Below are 16,089 nucleotides of genomic sequence, written 5' to 3'. Positions count from 1 at the left end.
CACGTCTGGGTTCACTCGCAGGTGGATCCCTGGGCATTAGAGATTGTTTCTCAGGGATACAGGCTGGAATTCGAAGACTTGCCTCCTCGCTGATTTTTCAGATCGGCTCTGCCGGCTTCCCCGTTAGAGAGGGAGCTAGTGTTGGCAGCAATCCAAAAATTGTATATTCAACAGGTGATTGTCACAGTTCCTCATCTCCAGCAAGGAGAGGGATATTACTCAACCCTGTTTGTGGTCCCGAAACCGGACGGTTCGGTCAGACCCATTTTAAACCTGAAATCTCTGAACCTGTACTTGAAGAGGTTCAAGTTCAAAATGGAATCACTCAGGGCGGTCATTGCCAGCCTGGAGGGGGGGGATTGGATGGTGTCCCTGGACATAAAGGATGCTTACCTTCATGTTCCGATATTCCCCCCGCATCAGGCGTTCCTGAGATTTGCAGTGCAGGACTGTCACTACCAATTTCAGATGTTGCCGTTTGGGCTTTCCACGGCCCCGAGAATTTTCACCAAGGTAATGGCGGAAATGATGGTGCTCCTGCGCAGGCAGGGGGTCACAATTATCCCATACTTGGACGATCTCCTCATAAAGGCGAGATCTCGGGAGAGGTTGCTGGACAGCGTGTCTCTGTCCATGAAAACGTTGCAGATACACGGCTGGATTCTCAATATACCGAAGTCCCAGCTAGTCCCTACAACGCGTCTGACCTTTCTGGGGCTGATTCTAGACACAGACCAGAAAAAGGTTTTTCTTCCGATCGAAAAGGTTCAGGAACTCATAGCCATGGTCAGGAACCTATTAAAACCAAAAAAGGTTTCTGTGCATCAGTGCACGCGGGTCCTGGGGAAAATGGTGGCTTCCTACGAGGCCATCCCTTTCGGCAGGTTCCATGCGAGGACTTTTCAATGGGACCTCTTGGACAAGTGGTCCGGGTCCCATTTACAAATGCATCAAAGGATCACCCTGTCTCCCAGGACCAGGGTATCTCTCCTGTGGTGGCTGAACAGTGCTCACCTACTAGAAGGTCGCAGGTTCGGCATTCAGGACTGGGTCCTGGTGACCACGGACGCAAGCCTCCAAGGCTGGGGAGCAGTGACACTGGGAAGAAATTTCCAAGGTCTCTGGTCAAGCCTAGAGTCTTGTCTCCACATCAACGTCCTGGAGTTGAGGGCCATATACAATGCCCTGCGTCAAGCGGAGAAATTGCTTCGGAGAAAACCGGTTCTGATTCAGTCAGACGATGTCACGGCAGTGGCTCATATAAACCGCCAGGGCGGAACAAGGAGTAGAATGGCCATGGCAGAAGCGACCAGGATTCTACGCTCTGCGGAAGGCCATGTAAGCGCGCTATCAGCGGTGTTCATCCCGGGGGTGGACAACTGGGAGGCGGACTTCCTCAGCAGGCACGACCTGCATCCGGGAGAGTGGGGACTTCATCAAGAAGTCTTCGCACAGATCACGGATCGTTGGGGACTGCCTCAAATCGACATGATGGCATCCCGTCTCAACAAGAAGCTAAAGTGGTATTGCGCCAGGTCAAGGGACCCTCAGGCGGTAGCGGTAGACGCTCTGGTGACACCTTGGGTGTTCAGATCGGTCTATGTGTTTCCTCCTCTTCCTCTCATACCCAAGGTGTTGAGAATAATAAGAAGAAGCAGGGTCAGAACAATACTCATTGTTCCGGCTTGGCCATGGAGGACTTGGTATCCGGAGCTGCAAGAGTTGCTCGCAGGGGATCCGTGGTCTCTTCCTCTAAGGCAGGACCTGCTGCGGCAGGGGCCTGTCTGTTCCAAGACTTACCGCGGCTGCGTTTGACGGCATGGCGGTTGAACGCCGGATCCTAGCGGAAAAAGGGATTCCGGAGGAGGTCATTCCTACCCTGATCAAGGCTAGGAAAGACGTGACCTGAAAACATTATCACCGTATATGGCGGAAATATGTTTCTTGGTGTGAGGCCATAGCTGCTCCTACGGAGGAGTTCCATTTGGGCCGTATACTTCACTTCCTTCAAACAGGAGTGACTTTGGGCCTAAAATTAGGGTCCATAAAGGTCCAGATTTCGGCCTTATCCATTTTCTTTCAAAGAGAATTGGCCTCTATTCCTGAAGTACAGACCTTTGTGAAGGGGGTGCTGCATATTCAGCCTCCCTTTGGGCCTCCGGTGGCGCCTTGAGATCTTAACGTGGTGTTACGTTTCCTCAAGTCACCTTGGTTTGAACCACTCAAAACTGTGGAGTTGAAATACCTCACGTGGAAGGTGGTCATGTTGTTGGCGTTAGCTTCGGCAAGACGTGTTTCCGAATTAGCGGCTTTATCACATTAAAGCCCATACTTGGTTTTTCACATGGATAGGGCAGAGTTGAGGACTCGCCCTCACTTTCTGCCAAAAGTGGTCTCATCTTTTCATGTGAACCAACCTATTGTCGTGCCTGTGGCTACACGGGACTTGGAGGATTCCGAGTCCCTGGATGTAGTCAGGGCTTTGAAGATTTATGTGACCAGAACGGCTAGAATCAGGAAGACTGAAGCTTTGTTCGTTCTGTATGCGGCCAACAAGGTTGGCGCTCCTGCTTCAAAGCAGACTATTGCTCGCTGGATCTGTAACACGATTCAGCAGGCGCATTCTACGGCAGGATTGCCGTTACCGAAATCGGTTAAGGCCCACTCCACTAGGAAAGTGTGCTCTTCTTGGGCGGCTGCCCGAGGGGTCTCGGCATTACAGTTGTGCCGAGCAGCTACTTGGTCGGGGACAAACACCTTTGAAAAGTTCTATAAGTTTGATACCCCGGCTGAGGAGGACCTCCTGTTTGCTCAATCGGTGCTGCAGAGTCATCCGCACTCTCCCGCCCGTTTGGGAGCTTTGGTATAATCCCCATGGTCCTTACGGAGTCCCAGCATCTCAAGGACGTTAGAGAAAATAAGATTTTACTTACCGGTAAATCTATTTCTCGTAGTCTGTAGAGGATGCTGGGTGCCCGTCCCAAGTGCAGACTTCTTCTGCAAGACTTGTATATAGTTATTGCTTACATAAGGGTTATGTTATAGTTTTTCGGTTGAACCGTGGCTATGTTGTTGTTCATACTGTTAACTGGGTAAATTTATCACAAGTTATATGGTGTGGCTGGTATGAATTTCGCCCTTAGATTTACAAAAATCCTTCCTCGTACTGTCCATCTCCTCTGGGCACAGTTTCCCTAACTGAGGTCTGGAGGAGGGGCATAGAGGGAGGAGCCAGTGCACCCCTAGAATCCAAAGCTTTCTTAAAGTGCCCTATCTCCTGCGGAGCCCGTCTATTCCCCATGGTCCTTACGGAGTCCCAGCATCCTCTACGGACTACGAGAATTAGATTTACCGGTAAGTAAAATCTTATTATTATTTTTTTGTATGTACTGTGACTTTCAAATAGTAAAGCTCCATTATATAAAAATAAACCCATTTTGGAATTTGAGTATTATCCTCATAGCGTCGTCATCTTAATGATGCTCCAAAGCATGGAAAGTGAACTTGTGCCCAATTTGACATTATTAAATAGTTATCACTGACTGTATGTCCCTGTGTAATCACTGGTAACTTAAGTAATGCCAAGTTACATAGCATGATTGACAGTAATGTTATGACAATTATATGTCTTTTTATTTATTTTTTAAATCTTCTGCCGACCATACACAGTAGTTTGGAGGCAACAATATCTGTGAGAATGCATCCTTTACTAGTAACATCACTGAGGCATGAGGCAATTTGTCTCTCACGCCTCAATGATGCTATTAGTTCCTTATGAATTGATAGGCTGAATGTTGGCTAAGCCCACAGTGGTGACACACTTCAACAAATTCAACAATTATAGTGCTTGACCAGGAATACCGCATCTGCTAACCCTATAGCAATGTCTGATTTATCATTTCCCACAAAGTAATAAAGAAAAAAAACTTGTTGACAGCTATAACGTTTTCCAACTGCTCTATGCTAGCCCTGCAGCCGCGGACCTCTCCTGCCGCAGCCACAAATGTGATTTGTGTGCCTCAGCATTAGGGAAAGATGAAGGGAACTGGTGCTTTTGTTGTGTGTCAAGTAGATGTGTTTCTCATTCACAGTGCAACTGGAGTTGTACATGTAATTTATCAATGCACAAGATGTGACAACTGTATCTGAGTTGGTGCTGTTGACAACTAGTCACGTGGCTGGGCTCTCTTTGTGCCGTATGCTGGCATGATGTGAGTGTCATGCCCAGATGGTGCAGCTATTCTCATTTTTGAAAAATGACAAATATGCATTGTTAAATATTCCTGCATTTGCATGCTTGTGATTAATTCCTTTTCTATCATTACTGTGTTCAACTATTCAGTGATGAACACATGTAAGTGTTTGCTGATTACACGAGACTGGTTTTGGGTATATCTTTATACAATATCACTTGGTTCTTGCATTTTAATTCATCTTTCTGTTTTGATTTTATTTTTATTTCAGAATACTGAAGCCAATCCGGTACCAAACACGAGGGATCTGGTAAGAACTCTTCTTGTTCCTTACACTTATTTAAAATAAAGTAAATAAAGAATAATTGGACTTTATAATTGTATGTCTTTTTTTTGTACCTTCTTCTATTTGGTGTGCATAATGAGTAATGTTCCTGTAACTGGCCGAGAAGAGGGTTAGTCAGTTAATAGCAACATGGTCAGTATAACCAAATAGTGATTTTTGTGTTCATTCCTGTTATATTAAATTTTTGAGCTTCGAGCACTAGGCAAGATTTTAGCCTCCACCCCTCCCTGGAGATAGGTGCCACCTCAAAGCTGCATTGCACCAACATCTTAAGCTAAGTACACACTGTCGAGTATTTTTTGTTGGCCCGACAATTGGACGATTTTTCGGGAAATTGTAGGCACCAGTGATCTGAGCTACACACTAATCTTTTTTTTTTTTTTTTTAAAGTTCCTGATTTTCTGCCACATCACACTGCATTTGCATATGTCTGCCCACAAGACAGATGACCCAGTGACAGGAAAACAGAGGAAATATTTATTATTAACAGTTTATTATATATCCGTTTGCACTTTACAATTGGACACAATGATAAAACAAAACTGGGTAATAGCAAACAGAGGTAGGAAAGCCCTGCTCGCAAGCTTACAAGGATAGGTAATACGGTCATCTTATTGAGAAAGCACAGGCACTGCTCGATATCAGGAGATTGTGGACGAGATTTTTACTTTGGAACGACAGATCAGAAAATCAATCGTTTGTGTTTGTGAGCAAGATTTTCCCGGGATATCGCCGAAACAAGAGTTTGTACGTTAAATCAGACGAGTGTCCCAAATATTGGCAAATCGGCCATTAATTGCATAGTGTGTACTTAGCTTAACTCTGGCTGAGAGAGAGATTTTAGCTGCAGCCCCTTAAATTCAAGTCAATCCCACTATCAGTTTAATGTATATGTGTGTGCATACTGCTCACCCTATGGGCACTATGTATGCGCGCGGATCACTGTATGGACAGATATAGAAGGGCGCTGCTAGCATATTCCCATAGTGACCGCTATGGCTCAGGACTGCAAGATGAGCTGCTTCCAGGAGGTGCTGGAGCTGTTCAAGGGCCTGCAGCTGGTAACATGTCTGACAGGCTACAGGCGCTATGCTGCAAAAGAGCCCCAAACCTGTCCCATTTCGGACTGGTGTTAATTGCTTTTCTTGCCAGATTTCTCACAGAGTGGTCCAAGCTGCAGGAGATCTTGCAGGATGTGCGGATGGCTGGAGGGTGTGAAATTACTGGGGTTCTCATGTGCCCAGTTAATGCTGCTCCTGCTCAGTTTGTGTTGGGCCTCTGCCCAACACACACACAGACGTGCTCTCCTGGGCGCCACCTCTGCAGCCAGGCAAGTGCCTTGTTCGCCTATGTCCAGGGCCGGCCCTTGTGTGATTATTTCAGACCCAGCCATGACTAGGGAAGGGACAAGGATTAAGAGAGCATGAAGAACAGGTGTAACTACAGGAGTAGAAACACAGATCATGGCAGTACGGATGGTGTAATGGTTAGCATTACTGCCTCACAGCACTGAGGTCATGGGTTTGATTCCCACCATAGCCCTAACTGTGCGGAGTTTGTATATTCTCCCCGTACTTGCGTGGGTTTCCTCCGGGTACTCTGGTTTCCTCCCACAATCCAAAAATATACTGGTAGGTTAATTGCCTCCCAACAAAAATTAACCCTAGTGTGAATGTGTGTGTGGTAGAGAATTTAGATTGTATGCTCCACTGGGGCAGGGACTGATGTGAATGGGCAAATATTCTCTGTACAGCGCTGCGGAATATGTGTGCGCTATATAAATAACTTATAATAACAATAACAGCACACCACCCAAGTGAATTATGTATACTGATGGTTCACATGAAAACAATTTATTAAGAACATAACACATACCTCATAGAAGTTATGATTACCATTAGCAATCTCAATTATGCACATGCAAGAACAGAGACATAAGCGGTAAAGATTGATTGGTATACAAAGCGGTCTCCATGTAGGGCTCAAAGCTGTTAAATTGAGGACAATGTGAAAGTGGTTAATGCTCTGGTTCTTAAACACAGAATAATCTCTGTTATCAGAAAAACAGAAAAAAACATACATTTTGTAACTACAGGGGTAGTAGCTGATACTGGCCTAGGTGATGGGAGGCACATCAAGGCCTCTCGGAGACTGCGCCTCTTATTGGCGCCACCCGTGCAGCTCTGGGCCCTACTCTGCTGTGCTATAGGAAAAGACAGCATTTTGTTATCTTATCTCATCTCCTGATCATCTGCATGTCTCTGGTATTGAAATGGCTAGCAATAATGTAGCTAGTTAGATTGGCTTGGACACAGCAGCACTGACTACTTCAGGAGTTTTGTGTGCTGTTCATGAGTAAAGCATCCCTCTTGTGACTGTAAGTGAAAATAGGGCTGCGTATGTGACATGGATGTGTCTTAATGTGGGGTTGGCAAGTGGGAATACTTAGGATTTGATGGCTGAAGGAACTGTGGCTCCCATCAGCACAGAATAGCATTGTAAGGATTTCAGTATTAGAATAATGATATTATGACCATATTTCTCTATTTAACGTGTGGAAGTCTATTAAGGATGCTACAGGTCTCAGGCTTTTCTGTTAATGGATTTACAGTATCTGTATTTTCTATAAGTTACAAATCTGCTGTCTCGTATTATGTCTTTGGCCTCTTAAAATATTTTCCAAAAGAACCACCTGGACATTCCCAACCCCTTGCAGTTTTGGTTGTCTGAAATCATAAATTGCCATAAAAGCAGAAATAAGCAGATTATGCCGTCACTTCTGGGCACTCATCTTCCCACAATGTTTTCTCTGTAAATTTAAACTTCCACCCCCATCACGCATGGAAATACGCGAGGGATGATAGAATGGAAAAGCAGTTTTTAAAAGAAATTTGAGATCATTTTCTTTTCTGGAAATGGTAATTGCATTTATTTTCAATTTCTAAAGTAAACAAAATATAATATTGTAAGTGTAACTTAATCTAATTTTTTCAGATGGCCGAAAATCTCCAAAAGAGAAAAATAGTTTCTTGGGAATAAAAAAAAAAAAATTAACAATTGTCTGTCTGGAAAATGTTCCAGGTTCTGCAGGAGACTCTGCGTGTGCACTTTTTAATTAGCTAATGCTGTCCTATAAAAACACACTGCTCACCCTTGATGTTGCATGCACATTTGTAGCTATTGTTTGAGCCTATTCAGGATGTTGACGCTAGCCTGTCCCCTCAGCACGCTGGAACAGTGTGATTGAGAACGTGCGCCGGATAACTATTAAAGGAGACGCCTAGTGACTTTTGTTAAGAAAGCCAAATAATAAGACATATGGATGTGGTTATTTGATTCCTTTCCAGGTAGCTTTGATTCTCTTACAAGATGAAAATCACATGCTATAAATTTTATTTCTTTGAAAATACCCTTTGCTGGCTTGTCTGTTTCAAGTTCACATAGAAATGAACTCTGAGTCATCTTTGAAGTATTGGGCTAAGTCTGTAAGATAATATGGCAGAAGTTTTGTCACTTAAGTATTTTTTTTTTTTTTTTTAAGTAGTTCATTGCAACATGTTAACATATACCCAACATGTACACACATTAGTGGCAACCATTTTGTGTGTTGAACCGATAATCAGTCTGTCAGTTAAATAGGGGATTGGTTACGCCATAGCCAATCCCCTATAAGCATGAAGTATGAGGCATGAAGTGCTGGTAGTCTGTGTGTGAACAATGGGTGCAACTTAAAATCATTTTCAGGAGTTTCTTGTAAAATGGTGCCCAAGCAAGAAAAAGTTTTCCTAATAGCTTAGGAGGCAGTCTAAACTTTTTAAACTCTCTTGAAAAGAAATTGAAATTTGGCAAGTGATGTTTCACAGCAGCTGCCAAACAATCCTCCCCAGATGTGTTTTATTAACGTAGATAATGGGAATAATGAATTTCAATGTATATGTGCAAATCGGGTTCAATAAGAGTTATCTGGCATATGAAGGAAATTAACATTCTCCTTCTACAAAGCCTTGGCAGTAATCAGAATTCAGTGTGGTAAATACAACACACACAGTGTAATATTGTCCTGGAATATGTTTCTGGAAGTCCCGTTGAAATGACACGTTGCATTAAGATTGACTCCCATATAGAAAAATAGATAAATCTGCCTATCTCCTTCCTGGTTAGTATGACATATAACATCTTGGTCACCAGGCCAGTACTAGGTTAATGTACAGCAAAATACCATAGTAAGCCTAAGAGTTATACCTAATGTATTCCGCTGATGGAGACTACACAGGTTATGTAATTAATAAAAAGTGGCATCCGTATATATGCCTAATTTTTTAACGTTAATGCATACCTCCCAACTTTTCAATTTAAGTAGTCGGGACCCTTGTACGTGACCCGAAAAGGGGAATGGTCTTGGGAGGGAGAGGGCGTGGCTTCTGCCTAGTTGGTGTGGCCTCACTCTGTGTATCCGTTTTCCATTGTTTTGGGGGGGTGCCCAGCATCCCTGCACTGAATAGATGCCATGCGCGTGTGTACAGCATCTATTCACAGATCCGTCCTTGCCTTGTAGAGTATCGGGTGATCAAAGGCTCCCCCAACTGCCCCTATCCCTCTGGAATCGGTACAGTTGGGAGGGATGTAATGTCAACATGCCAGCATTGAACATGTTGACATGTTTGTCATTCTGTTCCTAACCCAAATGCGAACACTCATGGAAATGTCAATGTTTCTGGTGTCATTATGTGTTTCTATCTTCCTCTCTGCTTGTTTCTCTTCTATCTCCTATTGTCACCTTCTCCTGCCCTGACCAAGCCATTTCCATGATCAATACCACAGCCACTGGCCTTTAGCATCCCCAGAAATTGTAGCCAACACGCCAAGTTTTCTGTAACACTGGCTGTTGCCACTCCTTTCCCACCCCAAAACACCACAGCAGCTAAGGGGGCGCTGTAATCATTGTCAAAGACACAGGGGGTAATTCAGATCTGATTGCGGGGCTTCAGTTTTTGCTGTCCTGCTTACAGATAGTCGCCGCCTACAGGGGGGGTGTATTTTCATCATGGAAGTGTGCGATCGCATGTGTAGCTGAGCTGCTAAAACCCAGTGTGTGCAGTCTGTGCGCAGCCCAGGACTTACTCCTACAGTGCGATAGAATTGGGCTAATCGGGGCCGGATCTGACGTCTGACACCCTCCCTGAAAACGCTTGGTAACGCCTGCTTTTTTCCGGACACTCCGTGTAAATGCTCAGTTGCCACCCATAAATGGTCTCCTCCTGTCAATCACCTTGCAAATGCCCGTGTGATCAGCTTTTTCGCACTATCCCGTCGCTGGCCGCCGATGCCTGTTGCTGTTGTCCGACGAGCGTGAGCAGTGCGGTGCATGCGCTGTTGGGATCTGATCGCCTTCTGTGCGAAAATGCACAGCAGCGATCAGATCTGAATTACCCCCACAGATCTAAGCATGTGCAGCTCGACAAACATTGAAGATGTACAGTATGTAAGCAATCAGGTTTTCATACATCTCTGAATTAGACACTATGGGCAGTATTCAATTCTTTTCACCCCCTTCCACACCCGTTCTGTTTCTGCCGACGGGCATAGTATAATCATTTCAGCTCGCTACCCCTAGGGTAGCATGGGCTCCCAACCCTTTACGCAGCTAAACCTGATTACTATGGGCGCAATATGCGCAATAACGGGGATCACTTCAGAAAGGAGATTGGGCGTGATATATCATTTGAATACTACCCTTTGGGTGAGATTCAGTTGTTTGCTGCGCCGCTAGCCAGTAGATGGCGCCCAACGGAGCTATTCTATTGTTTCTCCATTCAGGAGCGATCAGCTGCCGAGACCTGTATTTCAGATCGTATTTATTTTTATTTTTTCTCTTCTTGTTTTGATAGTGTGAGCACGTAATGAACAGCGATAACCAGCTATTATATATATAGACACTGTTTATATTAATACGGACAAAAGTTTATATAGAAAAGCAATAGTTGCCACTGTGCTAAATACAAAAAGTTTTATTGTTATTAGTTTGTTGTTCATATTTCTTTAATGCATGCTATATTTTTTTGTCTTTTATATCTAATTTTTATTTACTTCCTTTTCATTAATTCTTCTTTTGTTGACTTGTCTCTCTGTGCTGCTTTACCGCTCTAAAATACATTTTTAAGTGAATCTCTTGTTTCAGCCACACGTGAGAGTCTGAGCTCCACTTCCGTTACCTGGTGGTGAACTGAGCACAAATAGACCTGATGATAAGGATCATTGATCCAATTGATCCAGGCAATAAATATACTGTCTATGCCTGTGTGCACAATGTTACAGGAAACTTAACTACGAAAGGAAAAGTACTTGTTGCGTCCTTGGTATGAGTCTAGTAAATCCTAGATTTGCCATGTGTTTCACCAAATCGGCCCAAGTGATTTCCATCTATATCGTGTCCAGCTAGATGACTGCATGCACAGGCTGCATTTTCCACCACACTCCATAATACTTCTATCAGTTTTGGGCATCTGTGTCATTTATGCCTCTGGACAGGGCAGGCTGTGTGGGCATCTTAAGAAATGATTTATTTCCATACCCAGGGGCTGAGTCGGACACAAAGTGGCTGCATTTGTGGGATGCCACTGTAGCCTGATTAAGTGCCTTATGCTAATATCGAGAATCCATGCAGTTCCAAGCAGGAAGCCCCTCCCCCACTGGTTTTATGTCCACAGCCAATATGGACATCTTTAGGATCTGTCAAACTAAGAATTGTATGAAGAGCTGAAAATGTGTTAAATCACATCTGTGCATGCATTGTATGCTAAACCTTGTTGTATGCATCCGTGCAATGAGATCTGTCCGAATCCAAATCAGCCCCACAGAGTTTATTTCCTTAACATTAGCTTTGGCCACTTTATAGGTTATGTGACTTGTGGCTTGCTTACATGGACACCAATTTCCATATAAAGAAATACATCAGCCCCTATAAGAAGCCTTACAGAAATGATTGGCACCTTGTGTTTGTGGGTTTCTCCTCATGTAACTGATCAAGCACTGCATCTTCTTATAGCTACATATGAACGCCTCAGTGTATAGAAAGCAACTTGCTGCACAGTCACCTTCGCGTTACACTTCACATTAAAGGAAACGTATTCAGCCTATTTTATCATTCATAAGTTCTTTATTAGAAATTATATACATGGGCGCCTTCAATCAGCTGAAGTCATTTTGAATGACCTTTGTGTCAAGTAAATGTTTTGAATGAAACATGGGACAGACCTAATAGCTTGGATAGTTAATGCATATGTAAGTAGGGAGTTGGGGAGATATAAGATAGGGGGTGGAAGGATTTTGCTTCTTGAAACTGAGAATTTGATTGATAGCCTGTTAGCCGATTACAAAATTAGTGCTGGTATTTGTAGTAACAGCCACACTTTTAAACATTGTGTTTTTATTGGTAAAAGATAATAATAATAATTGTATTTATATAGCACTCTTTCTCCAACAGGACTCAATGTTAAATGTAAAATTAAGGATATCTGCAACTTCTTTTTTACTTTTTAAACTCCCCAACACACACCCTCCTGATTAAATATTTACATACCCATGTGTCATGGCTCTTGACAACATACGGTTCTATCTATAGATGTGACCTCTTACATCTTTGCTTTGTGCGCTACAAGTCGCATTACACATAACCATGCCATGTGAGTAGCATGCTGCATATCTTTTAATCAGTAGAAGCTGCTTGTGCGTCCTATTACATTTCTTTGCATCTAAGACGCATTTTTTTCGCAGAATAAATGCAAAAAAAAGACACTGCTACAGAGTCCCACCAAGGCATGTCGCGACTTCAAGGGGTTCTTAGCGTGACTGCAGCAAGGATGTAAGAGTACACATCTGTAAATGGCCCTTTTAATGACTTTGCTGACGACTATTTAACCTTTGGTTAAAGTTGTAATATAATACTTGCATTCCAATTTCCTGCTTTTTAGTATTAAAATCCTAAGACCATTAAAATGTTTCTGGATCCTTCGGCGTTTGGAGAATCTTGATCGATTTAGATGTCTCATACACATTACAATTATCTGGCCAATCCGCTCGATAAAAGTAGATTTCCTGAAGGTATTGATCGAGCATGCCAGATTGTTCAGCATGTCTGTCCGATGCAGTATTTTCTAAGTTGAAAGTTGGACACATCCAGCAGTGTTTGCCATGCTGCAGCCATTTGGACATTTCCCCTGTTCCTTCACGGTGAGGAACGGGGAAATGTATCCTCCCCCATGGAGGAACCTAGATATCTTGGCCAGTATAATGGGAGATATATTACAGTGAACGATATCTGCTGGATTACAGGCTGCCAGATAAAATAAAAAGGCGAGGTAAGAAATCGTCACCAATGGGGATGCCTGTATATGTGTGTGTGTGTGTGTGATATATATATATATATATATATAACAAAGACTGTAATTAATAAGTATTTGTTTTATGAATTAATGAAACATCCACCTAGTCGGTAATGCGCACACAATAATACACTGTGCAATCAATAAAAATTGATGAAGACTAAATATCGAACGTGTCACTGCAAACAGCAACTGCTAGACAATCCAATGTCACTTTCACCATGAGAGTTAAAAGGTCCAGTCCCGCAATGATGTTGTTTGGGCAGACGTACAGTCTTGCCTACTAGTGCTGCTCCATGTAAGCCACCCAGCAGTGGAAGAATGATGTGCTGTAAAGCAGCAGTGTTGGCCATGCTGGCAGCTCTCAAGCTGTTTCTTGGAAAGGTGGCAGATAGTGTTTTAATCGCCAGACAAATGTTCTCAGCCGTTGGTTTAAGCTAGTGAATGTACTGTATGCTTTTCTTGCTGCTATTCCCCACAAGCAGGTCTCCATTAAAACTAGGGCAAGGTCATTGGACCTAATCAGGTTGGTCAAGGTGTGGTAAATGTGATGAAGTGACAGGTTAAAGTCCTTTTTTTGTTGCCCCGACCATTTTTTCTATGTGTGATGGTTTCCTCAGCGGATAATGACCTCACCTTTTCTTGTTAGTTTGTATATCTTGGGTAATCCAGAATAATTAACTGGGGCGCTGCATTTAATAACACAAACCGCAAATTGTTTTTATGTGTTGGTTGCACCTAGATTTAGTTCTTAGTTTGTGCCAGGTAAAATGCTGTATGCCTGAAAGGCATTTTATCTGCATGTGTATGCCAAGCTTTAAACGGCCACTGATCTTCTCATTCGTATTTAGGTTCAATAGAATGTAAAAGGGATAGTGGAGGAGATCTGTGCGGACGTTGAACGATTAGAGTTTGGCTGTTTGTATTTCTACTTCAAGTGTAAAAAAAACCCCAATGTATTTAATGGCCGTTTGACTGATTTTTTTGACTTCTTTGATCAAACTTTCTCTTACGTCCTAGAGGATGCTGGGGACTCCGTAAGGACCATGGGGTATAGACGGGCTCCGCAGGAGATAGGGCACCTAAAAAGAACTTTGACTATGGGTGTGCACTGGCTCCTCCCTCTATGCCCCTCCTCCAGACCTCAGTTAGATCTTGTGCCCAGAGGAGAATGGGTGCACTGCAGAGAGCTCTCCAGAGTTTTCTGTGGAAAAAGAATTTTGTTAGGTTTTTTATTTTCAGGGAGTCCTGTTGGCAACAGGCTCCCTGCATCGTGGGACCGAGGAGAGAGAAGCAGAGCTGGCTTGTAAAGTTGGGCACTGCTTCTAGGCTACTGGACACCATTAGCTCCAGAGGGAGTCGGAACACAGGTCTCACCTGGGGTTCGTCCCGGAGCCGCGTCGCCGTCCTCCTCACAGATGTCAAAGATAGAAGCCGGGTGAGTATTGAGGAAAAGACTTCAGGCGGCAGAAGACATCAGATCTTCATGAGGTAAGCGCGCAGCGGTAAGCTGCGCGCCATTGCTCCCAGTCACACACACAAAGCAGGCACTGAAGGATGCAGGGCGCAGGGGGGGGTGCGCCCTGGGCAGCACTAAACCTCGATTTGGCCATAAATACGATGGATTAGGCTGTGGGACAGCAAATCCGCGGACCCCCGCCATTTTATTAGTATATGATGAAGGGACCGAAGCCCGCCGTCGGGTGGGCGAGGCTTGATCCTCAGCACTAACCAGCGCCATTTTCTCCACAGAGGCTGCATGAGAAAACGCTGGCTCCCTGTTCTCTCCCCTGCTGAGCTTCACAGGTTGGGAAAAGGAGGAGGGGGGCACTTTGGCGACGAAGTGAGTGGAGATTACAATTAGAAACATATAATAGCGCTATCTGGTCATATATTCCAGTGTTTTTAAGCGCTGGGTGTGTGCTGGCATACTCTATCTCTCTGTCTCTCCTAACTGCCTGGTTGGGGTTTTGTCCCCTTATAGGTAGCTCCCTGTGTGTGGGGGGTGTCGGTACGTGTGTGTCGACATGTCTGAGGCGGAAGGCTTCTCCAAGGAGGAGGTGGAGCAAATGAGTGGTGTGTCCCCGTCGGTTGTGCCGACTCCAGATTGGATGGACATGTGGCATACGTTGCATGCAAGTGTGGCATCTTTACATAAAAAGGCTTGATAAGGCTGGTTTAGGGGGGGGACATCAGGCGTTCAATCCTCAGATTGGAACGACTCACAGGGCCCGTCGAGGTCTCAAAAGCGTCCCTTAACACAAGACACTACTACCGACACGGATTCTGATTCCAGTGTCGACTATGACGAAGTAAAATTGCACCCTAAGGTGACTAAAACTATTCAGTGTATGATTGTGGCAATAAGGGATGTGTTGCATATTGTGGACCTCAGTCCCCGACACAAGGGTACACATGTTTAAGAAAAAGAAACAGATTATAAATCTTCCCACATCTCATGAATTAAATGAGTTCTTTGGAAAAGCTTGGGAGACTCCGGATAAGAGACCGCAGATCCCCAAAAGAATTTTTATGGCATACCCTTTCCCTAAGCAGGACAGGGAGTTTGGGAATCACCCCCCACTGTGGACAAGGCCCTGACGCGCTTATCCAAGAAAGTGGCGCTACCGTCTCCTGACACAGCGGCCCTTAAAGACCCAGCAGATCGCAGGCAAGAAACTACCTTAAAGGGTATTTATTCTCATACGGGTGCTGTGCTAAGACCGACGATTGCGTTGGCATGGGTGTGTAGCGCAATTGCAGCTTGGACAGATGAGCTGACAGATCAATTTGATACTATGGATAAGGATACTATATTCCTAACTCTAGGCCATATAAAAGACGCAGTCTTATTTATGAGGGATGCTCAAAGGGACATTGGATTGCTAGCTTCTAGGGCCAATGCCATGTCTATCTCAGCGATAAGATCCTTACGGACTCGCCAATGGACGGGTGATGCGGATTCCAAGAAACATATGGAAGTACTACGCTATAAGGGGGATGTATTGTTTGGGGATGGGCTGACGGACCTGGTTTCCACAGCTACAGCAGGTAAATCAAAAATTTTTACCATATATTTCCCAACAGGAAAAGAAAGTAACACCCTATCAGATGCAGTCCTTTCGGTCGCACAAGTCCAAAAGAGGTCGGGGATCCTCTTTCCTCGCCA

The 16,089-nt window shown here is 44.2% G+C and overlaps 1 protein-coding gene across 17 annotated transcripts in view; it reads left to right on the top strand.

Moving 5' to 3' along the window:
- The window catches only part of PARD3 (par-3 family cell polarity regulator), a 919,963-nt gene that overhangs the window by 516,369 nt on the left and 387,505 nt on the right, over positions 1-16,089 (top strand). For all 17 annotated transcript variants that reach the window (XM_063922114.1, XM_063922110.1, XM_063922109.1 and 14 more), the window contains one exon: positions 4,465-4,503. In XM_063922114.1, the coding sequence (XP_063778184.1) occupies positions 4,465-4,503 (39 nt within the window). The remainder of the gene's footprint in view (positions 1-4,464; positions 4,504-16,089) is intronic.

This window comes from Pseudophryne corroboree, chromosome 5 (genome assembly GCF_028390025.1).
Source record: "Pseudophryne corroboree isolate aPseCor3 chromosome 5, aPseCor3.hap2, whole genome shotgun sequence".
Lineage (NCBI taxonomy): Eukaryota > Metazoa > Chordata > Amphibia > Anura > Myobatrachidae > Pseudophryne > Pseudophryne corroboree.
This window is presented reverse-complemented; position numbering and strand designations above follow the sequence as displayed.